Source organism: Quercus robur, chromosome 8, assembly GCF_932294415.1.
Source record: "Quercus robur chromosome 8, dhQueRobu3.1, whole genome shotgun sequence".
NCBI lineage: Eukaryota > Viridiplantae > Streptophyta > Magnoliopsida > Fagales > Fagaceae > Quercus > Quercus robur.
This window is the reverse complement of record NC_065541.1, coordinates 32,620,293-32,637,744: the sequence shown is the minus strand read 5'-3', so window position 1 is coordinate 32,637,744 and position 17,452 is coordinate 32,620,293. Positions and strand designations below refer to the sequence as shown.

Sequence of the window (17,452 nt, the reverse complement as noted above, 5' to 3'; positions counted from 1 at the left end):
TGAGAAAATCAACTGCCCCCACTATCGTCAAACTCGTCATGATTATGGTCACGAAACGTCCACTGTAATATTGGATGTTAATTTTTTTTTTTTTTTTTTTTTTTTTTAAGTTTGTAAGCAAAATTTTAATTGGACTAGCCAGATGGAGATGGCTAGTCCAATGCTAATACCCTAAGCACTTAAAAAAAAAGGGAAAAGCGACAACCTTAACCAAACACATTATGAATTATGATACCTTTTTTATTTTTTTTATCATTGAACAGGTCACTTTTTGTGGAAGTTATCCCCTCGACCTCGAGTATTGTTAAAGTAAACGAACTAATTAACAGAAACTTTCAAGAGTCCCTTCGAAGAAAGCCACCATGATGTGGGATTATTTTGTTTTACAACAAAAAGGGACATCTTGCTCATCTTATTATGCAGTACATAAAGTAATATCAATATGCCACTTTCAAATATTCTGTATCAATGAGGGAGATAACACAGGAACCATGTTCCATAGAACATCATAAACTACAATATTCCTTCCCCCCTCAAAAATATAATAATTATAGATCCAACCCCCTTATAAATTATAATAAATCAAACAGAATGCATTTTGAATAATGGTAAATCACATTCTCATACATAAATTCCATAACAAATATGTTCAAAAAATGGTCTCATATCAAAGCAAATGAACCAAATCCGAATATACCCCCCTTAATAAAAATGAATTGATTCAACAAATGCTCCCTCACAAGAACAAGACCAGCACACCTGAAAGTGCCAAAACCAACTGACTCCAAATCCCCCAGCTGATCATTTTATATGAAGAATTGCTTGGTGAAGATGTTGTAGATGCCTTGCCTCCACTGGTTGTCCCAGATGGAGTATCGGCAGCGGGTGCAATGTCTGGAGATGGTGCTGGAGCCGGGGTTGGAGGGATGTCAGTGCCAAAGATTGCCTCAGGGAGGAGGACCTTATCAACTTGGTAAATTGCAACAGGGTCAGTGGAATGCACACTACTGCTCACCTTGGTGTTTGACCATCCTGAACTAATTTTTGCTACCCCAGATACATCGGTGAAGTTCAATGTGTATTGCCCACCGGCAAAGGTGGGTACAGGACTCAATTGGGTAAGGTTCTTGAAGTCAGCTAAGCTGTAGAAATGGGGCAAGCCATGGAAGAGCAAGAGTGACTTGAGCTGGTCTTGAGTTAGATTGGATAGAGAAGGCTTCTTAAGAGATGAGAAGGCACTATTTGTTGGTACAAATATGGTAACACCTTCCTCAGTGTTGTTGGCTTGGTTTTGGAAGGTATCTAGGACTTTGGTGGACTGCAGGTAGGTAAGGAAGGTTTGGAATGGACCAGCCACAGTGAGTAAATCTGTGAGGTTGACATACTCTGGTGCTGGTGCTGGTGCTGGGCTTGGGGTTGGGGTTGGGCTTATTGGGGGAGATTTAGCAGTCTGAGCATAAGCTGTTGAAGTACACAGAAGAAGCAGGGCACTGCAGACAATAAAAATCATTGGAGATTCCATGTTTTTCATAGATCTTATCTTGCTTCCTGATGTGACCGGACTCTCCAAATTCCTGCAGTAATTAAAACCAATGAGTAAATGGATCTTAGCCTATTAGCACAAAACCAGTGGTCCAAATTCATTTAAACCACAATGTGAGTTAAAATTCTTCCAAATCCACTCCAGGATCAAAACCCCATTTCCAAAACCAGATTAAAAAAAAAAAAACCCAACTTTATTAGGAGAAATATACTCCACACAAAAAACCCAACTCATACAGGAACCAGAAAAGCCCAGATGCACAATAAGCATCACTAGTAAGCGAATTCCAGATCTTAATCAGCTCATCAAGAAATTCTAGTACTAACAAGTAACAAGAAGGGGAAAAAAAATGATAGAATGATAATAAAAGCAGCAGAGGAAGCTCATAAAGAGTAAAAAAAGCTCAAATGAAGGCCTAAGAAGGTACATTAAAATTAAATCAGATAGAAAAGGATGCAATGACAGCTAAAATTGGAATGTGGAGACAATGGACACATGAATTGCAATCAAAGATCTATTGATAAGTGAGCCATTTTCTTGTATGGGAACAATCCTACAATATACCAGACTAGCTATTCCCAGAAGATCAAATATCACTTTAAAGAACTTGGATCAAAGTCCCATTTCAGTGTATAAAAATATGCATGTATACACCAGAAGTTTTCTCAGTAAAACAAGTCAACAAATATTTTGAAACAACAAGTGAAGTCCATAGCCACAAAATGTAAGATCTAGATCGGCTCAGAACATCACCCATAAATATAAAAACATACCCATTATAAAATATATATATATATATATATATATATAAGGCAATAAATTAGTAAATCTCAAAATGTTAATTGAGAGACATAAGACATGAAACTGAAAGAACCATAACAAAGAGGTGCAATGAGAGCATAGTGCATAGATGGAGGGAGGGACACCGACCTGACCAAGAGGAATTCAGAGAGAGAGAGAGAGAGGTGGTAGTAGTGATGACAGTGCAATGAAGATTGAATGTGATGAGTCTATATAAAGATGGATTAATTATTAGTAAAGATAAAAGACAATGGGGATGGTGGTGGTACCAGCTGGTGCTGAAAAATTACAAATATAAAGAGTAGGTACAAGTACAGAGTAACATGAGATGAGATGAGATCATTGAGATGAGAGGGCTACTTCTGGAGTAAATACCCCCAAAACAAAACAAAACAAAATATATGAAGCAATGGTTTTGGTTTGTTCCGTTCCTCGAAGATTCTAAAATATTCAGTACACTTTATTGGAAAGACTTTCTCACACGTTAAGTAAAAGAGCCTAGCCTATGTAATATGTATCGTATTTGTAGGGTGGGCTTTCTAAATCACCGCAACCACAGCAACTAATTCCATTTTTTATTCCTCCACACACACCAACCTTTGCTGCACTCTACCCCCATCAATATCATTTTCTCCCTTAAATTTCTCATCAATTTATCATCCCATGATAATTTACGGACATTCGATGTTTGCCATTACATCATATATGCTAGTATGCTACGCGCTTTGGTTTGTATTATGGAATGGTAGTCACTCTTTCGCAAATTTTCCTATATTCCCTTTAAAAATATATATTAAGGTGGCCTCTAGGTATTGCGTTTTACACGTTGCGTTTTTTGTGTGTGTGTTTTTTTTTCTTCTGGATGCGCGTCTGGCACCGTTCATTGTCCATGAACAGTTATTTTAGACTTATAAACAGTGCCAAATGTGTGAACAGTAACTTTTTTTTTATTATTTTTTATTGTTTTCAGTTTTCAGTAAAATAAACAGTATTTAAATGGACCTTAAATTTAGATAGTATATTAGAGAAATAACTATCTAATATTTTAAATGTTTACAACATCATAGATACTTATGATATATGGGTATCACAGGACTAAGATCCGCATGTTTTGAGTGTAATGTTGTATCTTGCATGTATTCAAAACACCAAATATCATCTCTTATTAGAGATCATGTTACTCCCTTTATACACACACACACACACATATATATATATATATATATATATTAGTAGTCGTGAAGCAAATAGAGCAGCCCACTCCTTAATTTGATGGTTTATGCTTAATTCTGTTTTTAGATATTTTGATTTAGAAAATAGCCCTTTTGTTGTTGTAAATGTAATCTTGGGAGAAGCATGTCTGTAAATTTATTGGCAGCCCCTTTGTTGTTTTGTTTTTGCCTATTTGGTTTCAATAAAGTTTTTTTGTTATAAAATAAATAAAATAAAATTAAGCCTCACAATAATATCTGATAAGGATAATCAGGACATGGTAATAATCGTGTAAAGATTTCATCTTAGAATTGAATCCAACCAATTAGATTGGCTCCTTCTAGGAAAGAGTTGCCACCCATATTTTGGCCTAGGCTATCTTCTTCTTCTTCCCCTTTTTTTTCTTTTTTAAAATACAGTAACTTAATATTAGACCAACAGCAAAATAGATTTTATTTAACATACAATGGCTCAAATTGGACTTTCATATATAACTACGTTTGAAAGTACAAATTTAATGGCATTGCATGTACCCTTTAACAAGAAGAATTAAGATTTTAATCCCCTTTCTTGACTCCCCATTGTTGTAGCTATTGAATTATTTTCTTTAAAAAAAAAAAAAAATCTTTGGATAAAAATGTACCCCGAACATTTATGACTTATGAGTAGAGCGAAAGATAAGTCAAATTTTGGCCCTTAAATAGAATCGATGGGTAACATGATGGGCAAATTCTATTATTTTTTTTAGGTTACTAGGTGCACATAAAAGAATAAAAAATAAAATAAAAGAAGACCTATCATTTTGGTCTTTGGACATTGCTAGAATTCAATTTCGCTCATAAACTCTCAATTATGTTGATTTAATCTAGAAGTTTTGAAAATGGTTCAATGTTATCTTTATCTCCACTTGATGTTGAACCTAATTATCAAAATCATAAAAATTATGCATTTTGGAACCTTTAGTGTCATATATAGTAGGGATAAAAATGGAATCATTTGGTTTCAAATTCATAAAAATTATTTGCTCTCGAAAAAGAAAGTAGAGGTAAACAATACCAATGCTTTGAACTCGATTATGTTTTGACCAATACTTATTGTATTAATGCATATTCAGACTTTGAACATTTTGATAACTTTTTCCCTCCAAATCAAATTTAATCAAGTACACTTTAGTTTTTAATTTTCTATTTTAAAATTTTTATTTTCATTTTTCTTTTGAGAATAATTATAGGATGAGTATATGAAAAGATTTCATTATTGTTCATGATTTTCATGTTATAAACCTCTTATATTGGATAATGAGATAACATGAATTATATAGTTCTTACATTTATTTTATGAGAGCTTTCAAAAGAAAAAAAATTATAAGAAAATATTCATATTTTCGAATGTACAAATTATATCCCAACACGATATCACAATACTGAACTTTTTTGTAATAGGAATCAATTCAAATTACCCTCAATGGAATATTTAAAATTGAAAAAATTACACAAAATCATTTCTAAAACTTACAAAATTAATTAACATACTAATAGATAATTTAGAGACAAAAATGAACTTTGACACCTATTTCATTAAAAGTAAAAAAAAAGGACTAAAAATTGATCACAATATCATGGGTTTAAGAAGCTTGGTTTTCTTGAAGGGGCCCACCATGAGATTTGGGCAACCAACATTGGCTGTCGGATCATTGCTCTCACCACTAAGAGTGAGAGAGAAGCCCAATGCCAACTGTGTTCAATGATTTGGCAAAACCGCAATGCAAACATGCGCACCTCAGTAAGACACTTACACCAAGGCCCCCGGATCATGTTAGCAAAGACCGAGGCAAAACGAAACGACACCATTTCCTTATGTTTTACTTTTACACTTTGCCGCGCCGACACTCCCAACCCAAGCCAACCACACCGCCCTTGCCACGCTAGCTTCATGTCACAAAATCACAATTCCAAATTTTGAAATCACATGCCAATAATAAATACTATAAATTTTTATCATTATTAATAGGAACAATTAGAAATTAATAATAATTCTATGATATAATTATGAATCATTGATCTCTCAAAAAAAAAAAATATATGAATCATTGTACGCATTTGGACATGATACACCTTTTTTTTTGAGAAAAAGGTAAGCGAAATATTATTAAAGAAAAAAATGACTACAAAGCAAAAAAACAAAAACCAAACTCAAGGAAGATCCGACTGGAAAACACCATCCACGTCCTCGGGTAATTCTTCTACCCAAACCTCTAAATCTGCAGATAAAACTGCTTTTTTAGCTAAGCTATGAGCTAATCTATTCCCCTCCCGCCTAACATGTTGAAACTCACACCTTCTCAAGACAGATCCCAGGCGCTTAATCTCATCCACAATATGACCAAATAACAGAGGATAGAGGCCACTTCGACGCAAGGCCTGAATGACTGCCAGACAATCACCTTCAACTATGATACAAAATAAGCTCATTTCCCTGGCAAAGACCACAGCCCTTCGCGCCGCCAGAGCTTCAGCCATCTCTACAGACTGCACCTTACCTAAATTCTGCCTAAGAGCTGCGATAACTTGACCAGAACTATCCCGGCAGACCACTCCGATACCAGCTAAACCTGAATCCTCACAAAACGCAGCATCAAAGTTAACTTTGAAACAGTCCTCTGGCGGAGGAGACCAGCGTACCCTGTGTCGAGAACTAGGCGCGCCACTCTCTTGAGAATTGACGCTCCAGGATTCGTCCACCAATCTCTGTGCGTTATCACCAATTTCATGCAACTTCCACGTTGACTGATTCTCCCTTAATCGGTTACGACGCTGCCATATGCACCACGCCACAGTAGCGAACAAAGCTACCTTCTTCGCTGGCCCAGCACTGAAGACTTCCTCCATTAAGTCACAGAACGTCCGACATTTCTTCTGTACCAGTGAGCGAAACTCCAGAAGCGACATCCACACCGACCTCGCCTGATCGCACAACCATAAACAATGAATTATCGACTCCATGTGATCTCCACAGCCATCACATTCCACTCCAACAGGTATGTGCCGAGCCTGTAAATTCTGTTTAGTGGGCAGAGCATCCTTCGCAGCACGCCAAATAAAGTGTCGAATCTTTGGAGGCACCTTCATCTTCCAAATTTTCTTCCAAACCAACCCATTTCTACCCAACACTGATGAACTAGGCTGAAGAGCTGATTCGGCTGCAACAAGCAAACGGTAAGCACTCCGCACACTGTAATCCCCATCAGTCGTCAATGGCCAAACTAAAGTATCCTCTGCCTCATCTTCACACACTTGTATCCTTCGCACCAAATCGGCCTCCCATGGAATCAAACAATTCTCAAGACGACCCGGGTCCCATACTCGAGAATCCGGATAGAATAGATCACACACCCGATGCACTGATAAATCAACTCTTGGAGAGATGATCTTGCTGTGATTAAAGTCAGGCAGCCACCTATGTCGCCACACATCAATCAACTTTCCATCACCAACCCTCCAAATAGCCCCTTTTTCAATGACTTCTCGTGCTTGTAGAATACTTCGCCATGCATAAGAACATTTTGGATGAACAGTCGCCTCAAGAATATTACCTTGCGGAAAATACTTGGCACTAAAGACTTTAAAAAGAAGGGAGTCTCGATTATGGATGAAACGCCACACCTGTTTGGCTAGCAGTGCGTTATTGAATTTTTGAAAGTCCCGAAAACCCATACCACCAATTGATTTCGAAGAACAAAGAGAGCTCCATTTGACCCAATGAATTTTCTTCCCACCACCATTACCCCACCAAAATTTACAAACCATTACTTCAATATCTTTACAAAGACTTATCGGAAGTTTGAACACACTCATTGAATAAACCGGGATAGATTGAACCACAGCCTTAATCATAATCTCTCGACCGGCTTGAAACAGCAGCTTTTCCTTCCACCCCTGCATCCGACCCCAGATTCTTTCTTTGATTTGAGTGAAACACGCCGTCCTATTCCTTCCAACCAGCGAAGGCAAACCCAAATACTTCTCATACTGTCTAATGGCAGGGACATCAAGGGCCACTTTTATAGCTTCTTGAGTTGCTTCATCTGTATTTCTGCTAAAACAAAGAGTGGTCTTCTCCTTATTTATCACCTGCCCTGACGCTGTCTCATAACACGCTAAAAGCTCTTGAATTTTATTGCACTCATCTAGAGTAGACCTGCAAAAAATTAAACAATCATCTGCAAAGAAGATATGCGTTAATTTTGGTCCCGCTCTACACAGTGAGAACCCCTGGATTTCACCATTCATTGCTGCCCCACGTAAGAGAGCATTCAAACCTTCAGCACAAAAGAGAAATAAATAAGGGGACAGAGGATCTCCTTGTCTTAATCCTCGAGATGGGACAATCATACCCTTCGGTTCCCCATTCACTAAGATAGAATAAGAAACAGTGGTAATACACTCCATAATCAAGCCTACCCATGCAGCCGAAAAACCCATCTTAAGAAGAATCTTTTCAAGAAACACCCACTCCACCCTATCATACGCCTTGCTCATATCCAGTTTCATAGCCATAAAGCCTTTCTTCCCTGTACACGTAGTCTTCATATGATGCAAAGATTCAAAGGCAATTAAAATATTATCTGTGATCAATCTTCCAGCAATAAAAGCACTCTGAGTCTCCGATATAATAGAATTAAGAATGGGTTTAAGCCGATTGGCAATCGTCTTACTAATGATCTTATAAATAACATTACACAAACTTATCGGTCGAAAGTCAGAGATTCTTTCTGGATTAGGAACTTTGGGGATCAATGTAATAAAAGTATGGTTAATTGATTTAAGAATGGACTTTGTATTTAAGCAGAATAAAATAGCGTGAGCCACATCCATACCAATATTACTCCAATAAGTCTGGTAAAATAGAGGCGGCATTCCATCCGGACCTGGGGCTTTTAACGGGGCCATTTCCTTAATTGCCACTCCTACCTCCTCACTAGTAAAAGGCCTTTCCAAGTCACCTAGTCACCTAACATTATTTTTTTTATGGGAACAATCAATTTAAAAAAAGTTTTTATAAAAAAAAGCAATTAATGTTTTGATAGTTTTTTTCATTTCCTATAAAAATAGTATCAAAATTTTCCTAAAATGGATTTTTAACCAATGCTCTAAGCGTACTCGTTAGCATGTTTTTTTTATTTATTTTTAATTTATGTCAAATTATAGAATGTGAATCTAAAATTGTTCCTTCCTCTTTCTTCTTTTCTAAAAGGCGTTGGGAGCAACATTAACTTTGTGTTTTCCACTCATGGATCCACTCAAAAACAATGATTAAATTGAATCCTTTAATTTTAATTTGACAAGATTTAGTAAGTTCTAGGTATGGCTTTAAGAAATATTTTAATTTTGCATAAACTATTTGTATTGTGTGGCTCGAGATCAAAACTACTTTTTCATAATGAATTAAGAGGTTTAAATGATGGGGTGAGGCTACATGCACTGGATCCATTAAGATGGTAACATGTGTTCAAAAGTGGACACGTGTTATAATCTCAATGGGTCCAGTGCAATTGGACATTGACCCAAACTTCACCCTAAATGATAGACAAAACTTAGGTAGAGTTTTGTACCTTTTTAGATCCCTTAAAATACAAGTTGTTTAACTTAGTTATTTAGCCAAGTGATTATTTAAATAAATTATTTAGATCTAGATTAACACAATCTAATCATATCATGTAAGTAATGCGGAAATATAAAGAACATTCAATATGATAACTCAGGAAAACCAAACTGGTAAAAAACTTGGGAATGATTTAACCTAACTATCCTTAAGGTAAAATAGATCCACTATAAAAGAATTGAAATTTTTACAATAGAACGTAGACCACTAGCATTCTATTGCTATCTTGTGTAGAAAACTTACTATCACGACCACGTGACAGTTCCGAGTCCAAAGACTACTTCTTTCTTTGATCCACTGTAACCACAAGTACTTACACTTGTGACTTTGAGACTCCACTCAAACCCTAAGCATACTCGTTAGCATAATTCTTTTTTTTTTTTTTTTTTATTTAAGTCAAATTATAGAATGTGAATCTAAAATTGTTTTTTCCTCTTTCTTCTTTTCTAAAAGGTGTTGGGAGCAACATTAACTTTGTGTTTTCCACTCATGGATCCGCTCAAACAATGATTTAATTGAATCAAAAATTAAATCTAACAAGATTTAGTAAGTTCTAGGTATGGCTTTAAGAAATATTTTAATTTTGCATAAACTATTTGTATTATGTGGCTCGAGATCAAAACTACTTGTTCATGATGAATTAAGAGGTTTAAATGATGGGGTGAGGCTTAGATCCAGTGCATGTAGTGCACTAAACCCTTTAAGATGGTGACATGTGTTTAAAAGTGGACATGTATTATAATCTCAATAGATCTAGTGCAATTGGACACAGGACCCAAACCTCACCCTAAATGATAGACAAAACTTAGGTAGAGTTTTGTACGTTTTTAGACCCCTTAAAACACAAGTTATTTAACTTAGTTATTTAACCAAGTGATTATTTAGATAAATTATTCAGATCTAGATTAACATAATCTAATAATATCATGTAAGTAATGCGGAAATATAAAGAACACTTGATATGATAACTCAGGAAAACCAAATCGATAAAAAACTTGGGAATGATTTAACCTAGCTATCCTCAAGGTAAAACAGATCCACTATGAAAGAATTGAAATTTTTACAATAGAACTTAGACCATTAACATCCTATTGCTACCTTATATAGAAAACTTACTACCACGATCACGTGACAGCTCCGAGTCTAAAGACTGCTTCTTTCTTTGATCCACTGCAACCACAAGTACTCACACTTGTGACTTTGAGACTCCACTCAAAGGTTTCAGATCTTCTTTAAATTCTTTATGCAGTAACTGAACCAATCACTAAGTTCTTGACATAAATCTTGATCTTAATAACCCTAAGTGTGTATGAAGGTAAACACCTCTAAATTTCACAAAAGATTCAACACATAGCACATCAAAGACTTTTAAAATGTAGCTAGAATTTTTCTTTTTATACTTGGAGTAAAACATAAAACCCTACATGTCAAACCGGGTTTAGGCTAAGTTGGAAAAATTTGTAGAAAATTAATTTGCATGAGGTTCGATCGATCGAGTCTTGCAAATTTAGCCAATAAATCCTGCAATTCACTCGAATCCAACTTTATGAATAAACACACTTTGAGCAGCCTAACTCTAGACTCTAAGTTTTGATCATGGTTTGCTAACACATTACAAATTGAAGTTCTAATACATTTAGTTCCTAAAGTCTAAGAACCTAACAAGTTTTTTAAGGCCATCTTTGGTTCTTAATTGACTGTAATCATACTTATGCTTTAATTAAATCAATAATAATAATGTTATCATTTTTTATGAATAATTAAATTTAACTAGATGGTTTTTTGGTCAACGCAATCACATTTATTAAATTTAATTAAGAAACATAAGGTACAACACTAAAGAAACTATATCTAAGTTTTAGTCTTAAATAATGAGTTTTGTTAAGTATTCTAAAGACACAAGTTAAGGTGGTTTTTTTTCCTCCGAAATTTAAAGTTAAGGTGTATTTAACGGCCATTTATTTGACTTAAAAAAGTTAAACCAAAAATTCGATGGTAAACAGATTCTCAATGCTAAATTAAACGATGTATTAATGAATTTTTAAAAAGAAATCAAATCAAGTTGTGCACATATATCAACAAAAGCATAACCAATCACAATAAATTTATACTTATAAACCAATGAATTTTTGAAAAATATATTTGACTTTTCGAAAAATGGACATTATAGCTCATATTAATACTTCTATTTACTATTCGTTAATTTGTCTCTTTCGGGTATTCCGTAATGGAAGCTTACAATGCATACTTCGAAGCTCGATAAGAAGATTCCCCCTCGTAGAAGTACTGTAGAGGCATGTGAAAGCTCATTGGAATTTGCGGTCAAATCAAGTTTTAAGTAATTTAATTTAATGATTTAAGTAAATGAAGTTTGACTTAATTAGAGAGGTAGATTTGTGTACCAGTATCCGGGGAAGGTGTGGTGGCACAGGCAATGTCTAATCCTACCGATCAGTGGCGTTGGGATATGTGTTAATGCACATGTTCCTCGTTTGATATGAGTAAAGCAATTCCAATTATAAATAAATAAACGTGATTCCCTACATGGAAAGGCTTTGGTCGAGGGGCTTTTCAATGTGTTAATTATAGGTAAGCTTGTGTTTGTCAAGTTGATCCATGGAAGCAAGTGGCTTCTCAAAGTTGTTAGTAGTTTTTTAAGTGGGTTAATTAGAGGTTTATTATTTTTATTTTTATTTTTATTATTATTATTATTAGAAAATTGTATTTTAAATTTATGACATCGGTTCTATAATAATTAATTTTTATCATCAAGTTAAAATACTAATTTGTTTTGAGTAATGCTATACAATACAAAATTCTAAATAATTATTTATAAGTAAAAATATGATGTGAATTGTAGTTCTAGATTAAAAATAGTAAGAATTTATAACATCAATAGTTTGAAAAATATTATAAAATAATTTAAGCTTATTTTGCACAAATCATATCATTTTCAAGCTCCTTTGCTAAGCAAACAAGAAAAGCAAGGGGAAAAAGAAAGAAAGATTGATACTTAAGAAATAGTCAATAAAATTTAATGACCAGTCACTATACATAAATTTCAATTAAGAATTAGTAAATGAGGGGAGAAGATAAAAGGTAATTTTCAGAAGTGGGGTAGCAGCTGGCATGGCACTATCAAGTATCAAAAGCTGATTCCAGTACCCGTCTAAAATTGGTTGGTCTTGACTCTCAACCTCGTTACGTTAGTGCTCTATCAAATTCAAACAAAATGACATGACAAAGAAGATAGGATAGGAGCCCTTTAAATTTTAATACGTTCATTCTAGAAAACTACGGTTGCTATATTGGAATTTGGAAAGGGGAGCATCTTGCGTTTGAGCCTCTTGTTTTGAAGGGTCACATTTGAAACTTGCAAGTGAGAACCATTTTTATTGTTCTGGTCTACGGTCTACCTAATATTTGTTGCATCATTTAAAAGTTTTCAATCTCGGAGTTCAACCATTTTTATTTTTTATTTTCATAATTTTTAATGCTCAACTCTAAAAATAAGAAGAATTGGCACATCTCTATGCACAAAGTGCTTGAGGGTTTAGGGGAAAAGAGTTCGAGTTGTGGGGTTTGCAGCATGATGTAATTATCTCTCTAAAAAAAAAAAAGAATAATTAAGACTTTTCTATCACTGAATATTCAAACCCCAAAAAAAAAAAAAAAAAATTCTTGCTCAAGTTTTTTTTTTTTTTTTTATAATTTTTTATTATGGGTGATTATCATGTGAGTTTTGCCACCTAGCAATACAATATTGTCTGCACCGACATGGCTGCATTAGTCAGAAAACTTTGATACACATCCTGCTGCAAAGTGTATTTAAAATCGTCTATGGGACACATTTAAATATGTTTGACTTTGCAATAATACTCTATGAATTAAAAAATAATAGTAGTTATAGTTTCATAATCCAACTCAAAATCCCTTCCCCCCCCCCCCCCTCCCCACACACGCGCGCGTGCACACACACACACAAGAAGTTTAATGTTGTTTACACACCTTTTTTCTTCTTTCTTCCTCATTTTTTAAAGAGTTTATAAACACACAAAATTTGAGACCTACTAATGTGACAAATTATATATAAACTAAAACATCTGCAATTAATTTTGCTCTTCTCTCAAGATGCCACATCAGATCCACACATTTCTTTCTTTCTTTCTTTTTTTCCCTTCCTTTTGCAATTAATGTTTTGCTCTTCTTTCAACTTCCAATTTTCTATCACCTCCAAACTCTAGTCAACCAAAAAAAAAAATCCCACACATTTCTTTCCCTTTTTTTCCCTTCCTTTTTCAATTAATGTTTTGCTCTTCTTTCAACTTCGTATTTTCTATCACCATCCGTCCCCGCCCACCCCCCCCCCCCCCCCCAAAAAAAAAAAAAAAACCCATTAACTTCAAACTTTTCCAATTCAATCTCTTCACCCTCAATTAATGTTTTCCATTGTTGATACCCATTTTCGTGACACATTTTCTACAAACCTAATTCAACAAAGCTCGACTTCCTTGTGGGCTCAATTCATGTATTATATTATATTATATTTTTTTAAACATAGCCTAAGCCCATGCGACTTATTGGGGGAAATTGAGAAGTGTGGTTTAGAGGGTATAGGTCGATTCCTTTCGAACCTTTTGCATGAACCCAGACCATGCATGCTACCAAGTGGGTAAGGGTCACTGGTAGCACCTTAGGTTCATGTAGGAGATCTTGTATCCAAAATTTCAATCCCAAAAAAACTTTTATGCTTTGGGTGACTGTGACCCAACTTTTCTGCTCTACCATTTTTTTTTGCCTAAAACACAAAGCTTACCCTAAGTGGTTGGCCTTGTCTACTGCAACAACTCAATGCAATCTCTAAGGACCTACCATATCTAGGAAACATCAGACCATGAATTTAGGCTACTTTATTTCCAAAATTATGCAAAAAGCAAGGCATCCCTCTTACCCAATTAAATCAAATCTCACCATAGCTTCTTTGATTGATACCTTGGGGTTCAAAGCCTCTTATATTGACCAAAAACAGTCACTTAGAGTACCCCCAGTTCAATACAAAAGGCCCCAATAAGATTCAAAAGGGACCAACCACGTTCTACCCACAGACCTGAAATTTCATAGAAAAACCAATTCAGCCAGTCAATAATCTCACAATTTTGAAGCTTGGGGGTGGAAATATGGGTACAGGGGAACTTTCCCTCTCTTCCTCACAACCTCTCTCAGTTTCCTCTTCTCGCTGATTGTGGGTCGAATTTTTAGACTTGTTGAACCACGTTTTCCCCATAGAGCTGAAACTTGAGAGCAAAAACACACTGAGTCAAGAAGCATTCTCACAATTATGAACCTTAAGGGTGGAAATATGGGTACAGGGGAACCTTCCCTCTCTTCCTCACAACCTTTCTCAATTTCCTCTTTTTGGTGACTGTAGGTCGAAGTTTCAGACCTGTTATGTTTTTATACTTTTTCTACACTTTTGTTATTAGCATTTTGATTCTCTCTTGTCAAAAAACCATTAGCTTTTTGTTCATTATACATTTGAAATTTTGGGCTTGATTCTCCACAATAAACACCTCTAAAGAACCCAAGGGGAGATTTAGGCCGTTCTCACATTTTTAGCCCTTCTCGCTTCTTAAAGACTTGATGTATGGTATGTCGTAACCTTAAGGCTTGGTGCATGGAATGTCTAGCTCCTTGCGATGGGCCGTTTAGCTATGGCCTTTAGCTACTTGGTGAAGACTTTATTTAGTAGTGACGCCAAAAATATTTAGCTGCGAAGGGTCGCACACAGTAGCAATTATTGTTGTGGCAAAATGAGTTAATCACCCGCGCCAACCCCCATATGCTCAGTGCTAACTCAGCAACAATACAACTTGATGTATGTTATGTCACTACCTCAAGGCTTGGTGTGTGGAATATCTAGCGCTTTGTGGTGGGCCATTTAGCTATGGTCTTTAGCTATTTGGTGAAGACTTCATTTAGTGGTGACGCCAAAAATATTTAGCTACAAAGGGTCACACATAGCAGCAATTACTGTTGTGGCAAAATGAGTTAATCACCAACGGCAACCCCCATATGCTTGGTGCTAACTCAGCAACAATACAACTCAACAATAAAGGACACATGTGTTGAGGATGAGCTTTTAGCCATTGTCATTGAGGTTCTTGGTTTTGAAATTGATGTTTAGAGCTTTGCATTGTCGATTATTGGTTGGAGCCGTCATTCCCTTCGCAGTTGGACTTGTGGCTCACCATTTTTTGCATTTTTATGCTACCAAAAAAAAAAAAAAACGTTCACAAATATTGTATAAAGCAAGAGATGTAGGATAATTCATCAATAAGAAAGATGGCTAAAAAATAATATAGATGAGTGGAAGAAAATTTTTCCCTTGAATAAGAAAGTTGATTCTCCTTCCATCCTTCACTTCTTGGATGGCTTCTGGAGGTTGGAGCAATTTTATCACACGATTTGGATCATCTCCAGTAGCAAAATAAGCTAAGGATAGAACTTTTTTAAGCTCAACTTCACAATGCTCCTCTTGCGCGGCAAAGCCTCATATGGTTTCTCTTGGAATGACAAGTTGGTGTGAGAAAAACCTTCTTTTTGCTGGTTTCACGTCATTGGATACATGATTTCTCTTGTTTCAGCTGCTTGACTCCCCAATGAAGTCGCCAAAATGTTGGGGAGGTTTTACGACAAGGGTTGAAAAAGCGAGAATGGCCCAAATCTCCCCTTGGGTTCTTTAGAGGTGTTTATTGTGGAGAATCAAGCCCAAAATTCCAAATGTATAATGACCAAAAGGCTAATGATGCTTTGACAAGAGAGAATCAAAATGCTAATAACAAAAGTGTAGAAAAAGTATAAAAACATAATAGGTCTGAAACTTCGACCCACAGTCACCAAGAAGAAGAAATTGAGAGAGGTTGTGAGGAAGAGAGGGAAGGTTCCCCTGTACCCATATTTCCATCCCTAAGGTTCAGAATTGTGAGAATGTTTCCTAGCTCAGTGGGTTTTAGCTCTCAAGTTTTAGCTCTATGGGGAAAAACGTGATTCAACATGTCTGAAACTTCGACCCACAGTCAACAAGAAAAGGAAATTGAGAAAGGTTGTGAGGATGAGAGGAAAAGTTCCTCTATACCCATATTTCCACTACAAAGTTTCGGAATTGTGAGATTGTTGATTGACTGAATGGGCTTTTACTCTGAAGTTTCAGGTCAGTGGGTAAAACATGGTTGGTCCATTTTGAATATGATTAGAGCCTTTTGAATTGAACTTGGGTTGCTTTAAGTGACTGTTTTTGGTCAATAGAAGAGGCTTTGAACCCACAAGGTATCAATCAAAGAAGCCATGGTTAGATTTGATTTAATTGGGTAAGAGGGATGCCTTGCTTTTTGCATAATTTAGGAAATAAAGTAGCCTAAATTCATGGGCTGATGTTTCCTAGACATGGCAAGTCCTTGAAGATTGCATTTGGCTATTGTAGCAGACAAGGCCAGCCACTTAGGGTTAGTTTTGTTTTTTAGGCAAAAAAATGGTAGAGCAAAAAAGTTAGGCCACAGTCACCCAGAGCATAAAAGCTATTTTGGGATAGAAATTTTGGATACAATACCTCCTCCATGAGCTTGAGGTGTTATTAGTGTCCTTTGCCCACTTGGTAACACGCATGGGCTGGGCTCATGCAAAAGGTCCGAAAGGAACTGACCTATACCCTCCAAACCACACTTCCTCAATTTCCCCCAATAGGTCACATAGGCTTGGGCCATACTTAAAAGAATAAAATATAATATAATACATGAATTGAGCTCACAAGGCTTGGTTGAATCAGGCTTGTAAAAAATGTGTCGCGAAAATAGGTATCAACACCCATCTACTTCACCAAACTGTTCCCTTATTTTCGCCTTACAATTAAAACTAATTTAGCCATTTTTCAAATATGTGCCTCTTGATTAGTGGTGATTCTTCCCATTCTTGATTAAGAGGTTTTTCAAAATGTTTAATTGTTGCCTCTTGGAAATAAAACACCCATTGATTTATTTTTTCTATATATATCTGCAATTTCTCTCCCTCCATAGATAAGGAGTCTAATAGCCTAACCTATGGGCCAATGCAAAATCCAATCCTTCCCACTAGGAAGCCCCCACCAAATTATCATATTTGAAGCCATGGATATTTGTCTTGGGTTCTCAGCAACCAAATAGACCAAAAAAAAAAAAAAACCAAAAGCTTTTAGAATCAAAG

General features: G+C 35.8%; 1 protein-coding gene across 1 annotated transcript; it reads right to left on the bottom strand.

The window, feature by feature from the left end:
* Positions 1–572: 572 nt before the first annotated feature.
* Positions 573–2,642, bottom strand: LOC126695229 (fasciclin-like arabinogalactan protein 7). Its single transcript, XM_050391901.1, has 2 exons — positions 2,474–2,642; positions 573–1,574 (listed from the first exon to the last, which is right to left on the bottom strand). Exon 2 carries the CDS (start codon positions 1,529–1,531, stop codon positions 737–739), a length of 795 nt encoding a protein of 264 aa, XP_050247858.1. The 5' UTR covers positions 1,532–1,574; positions 2,474–2,642; the 3' UTR covers positions 573–736.
* Positions 2,643–17,452: the final 14,810 nt, after the last annotated feature.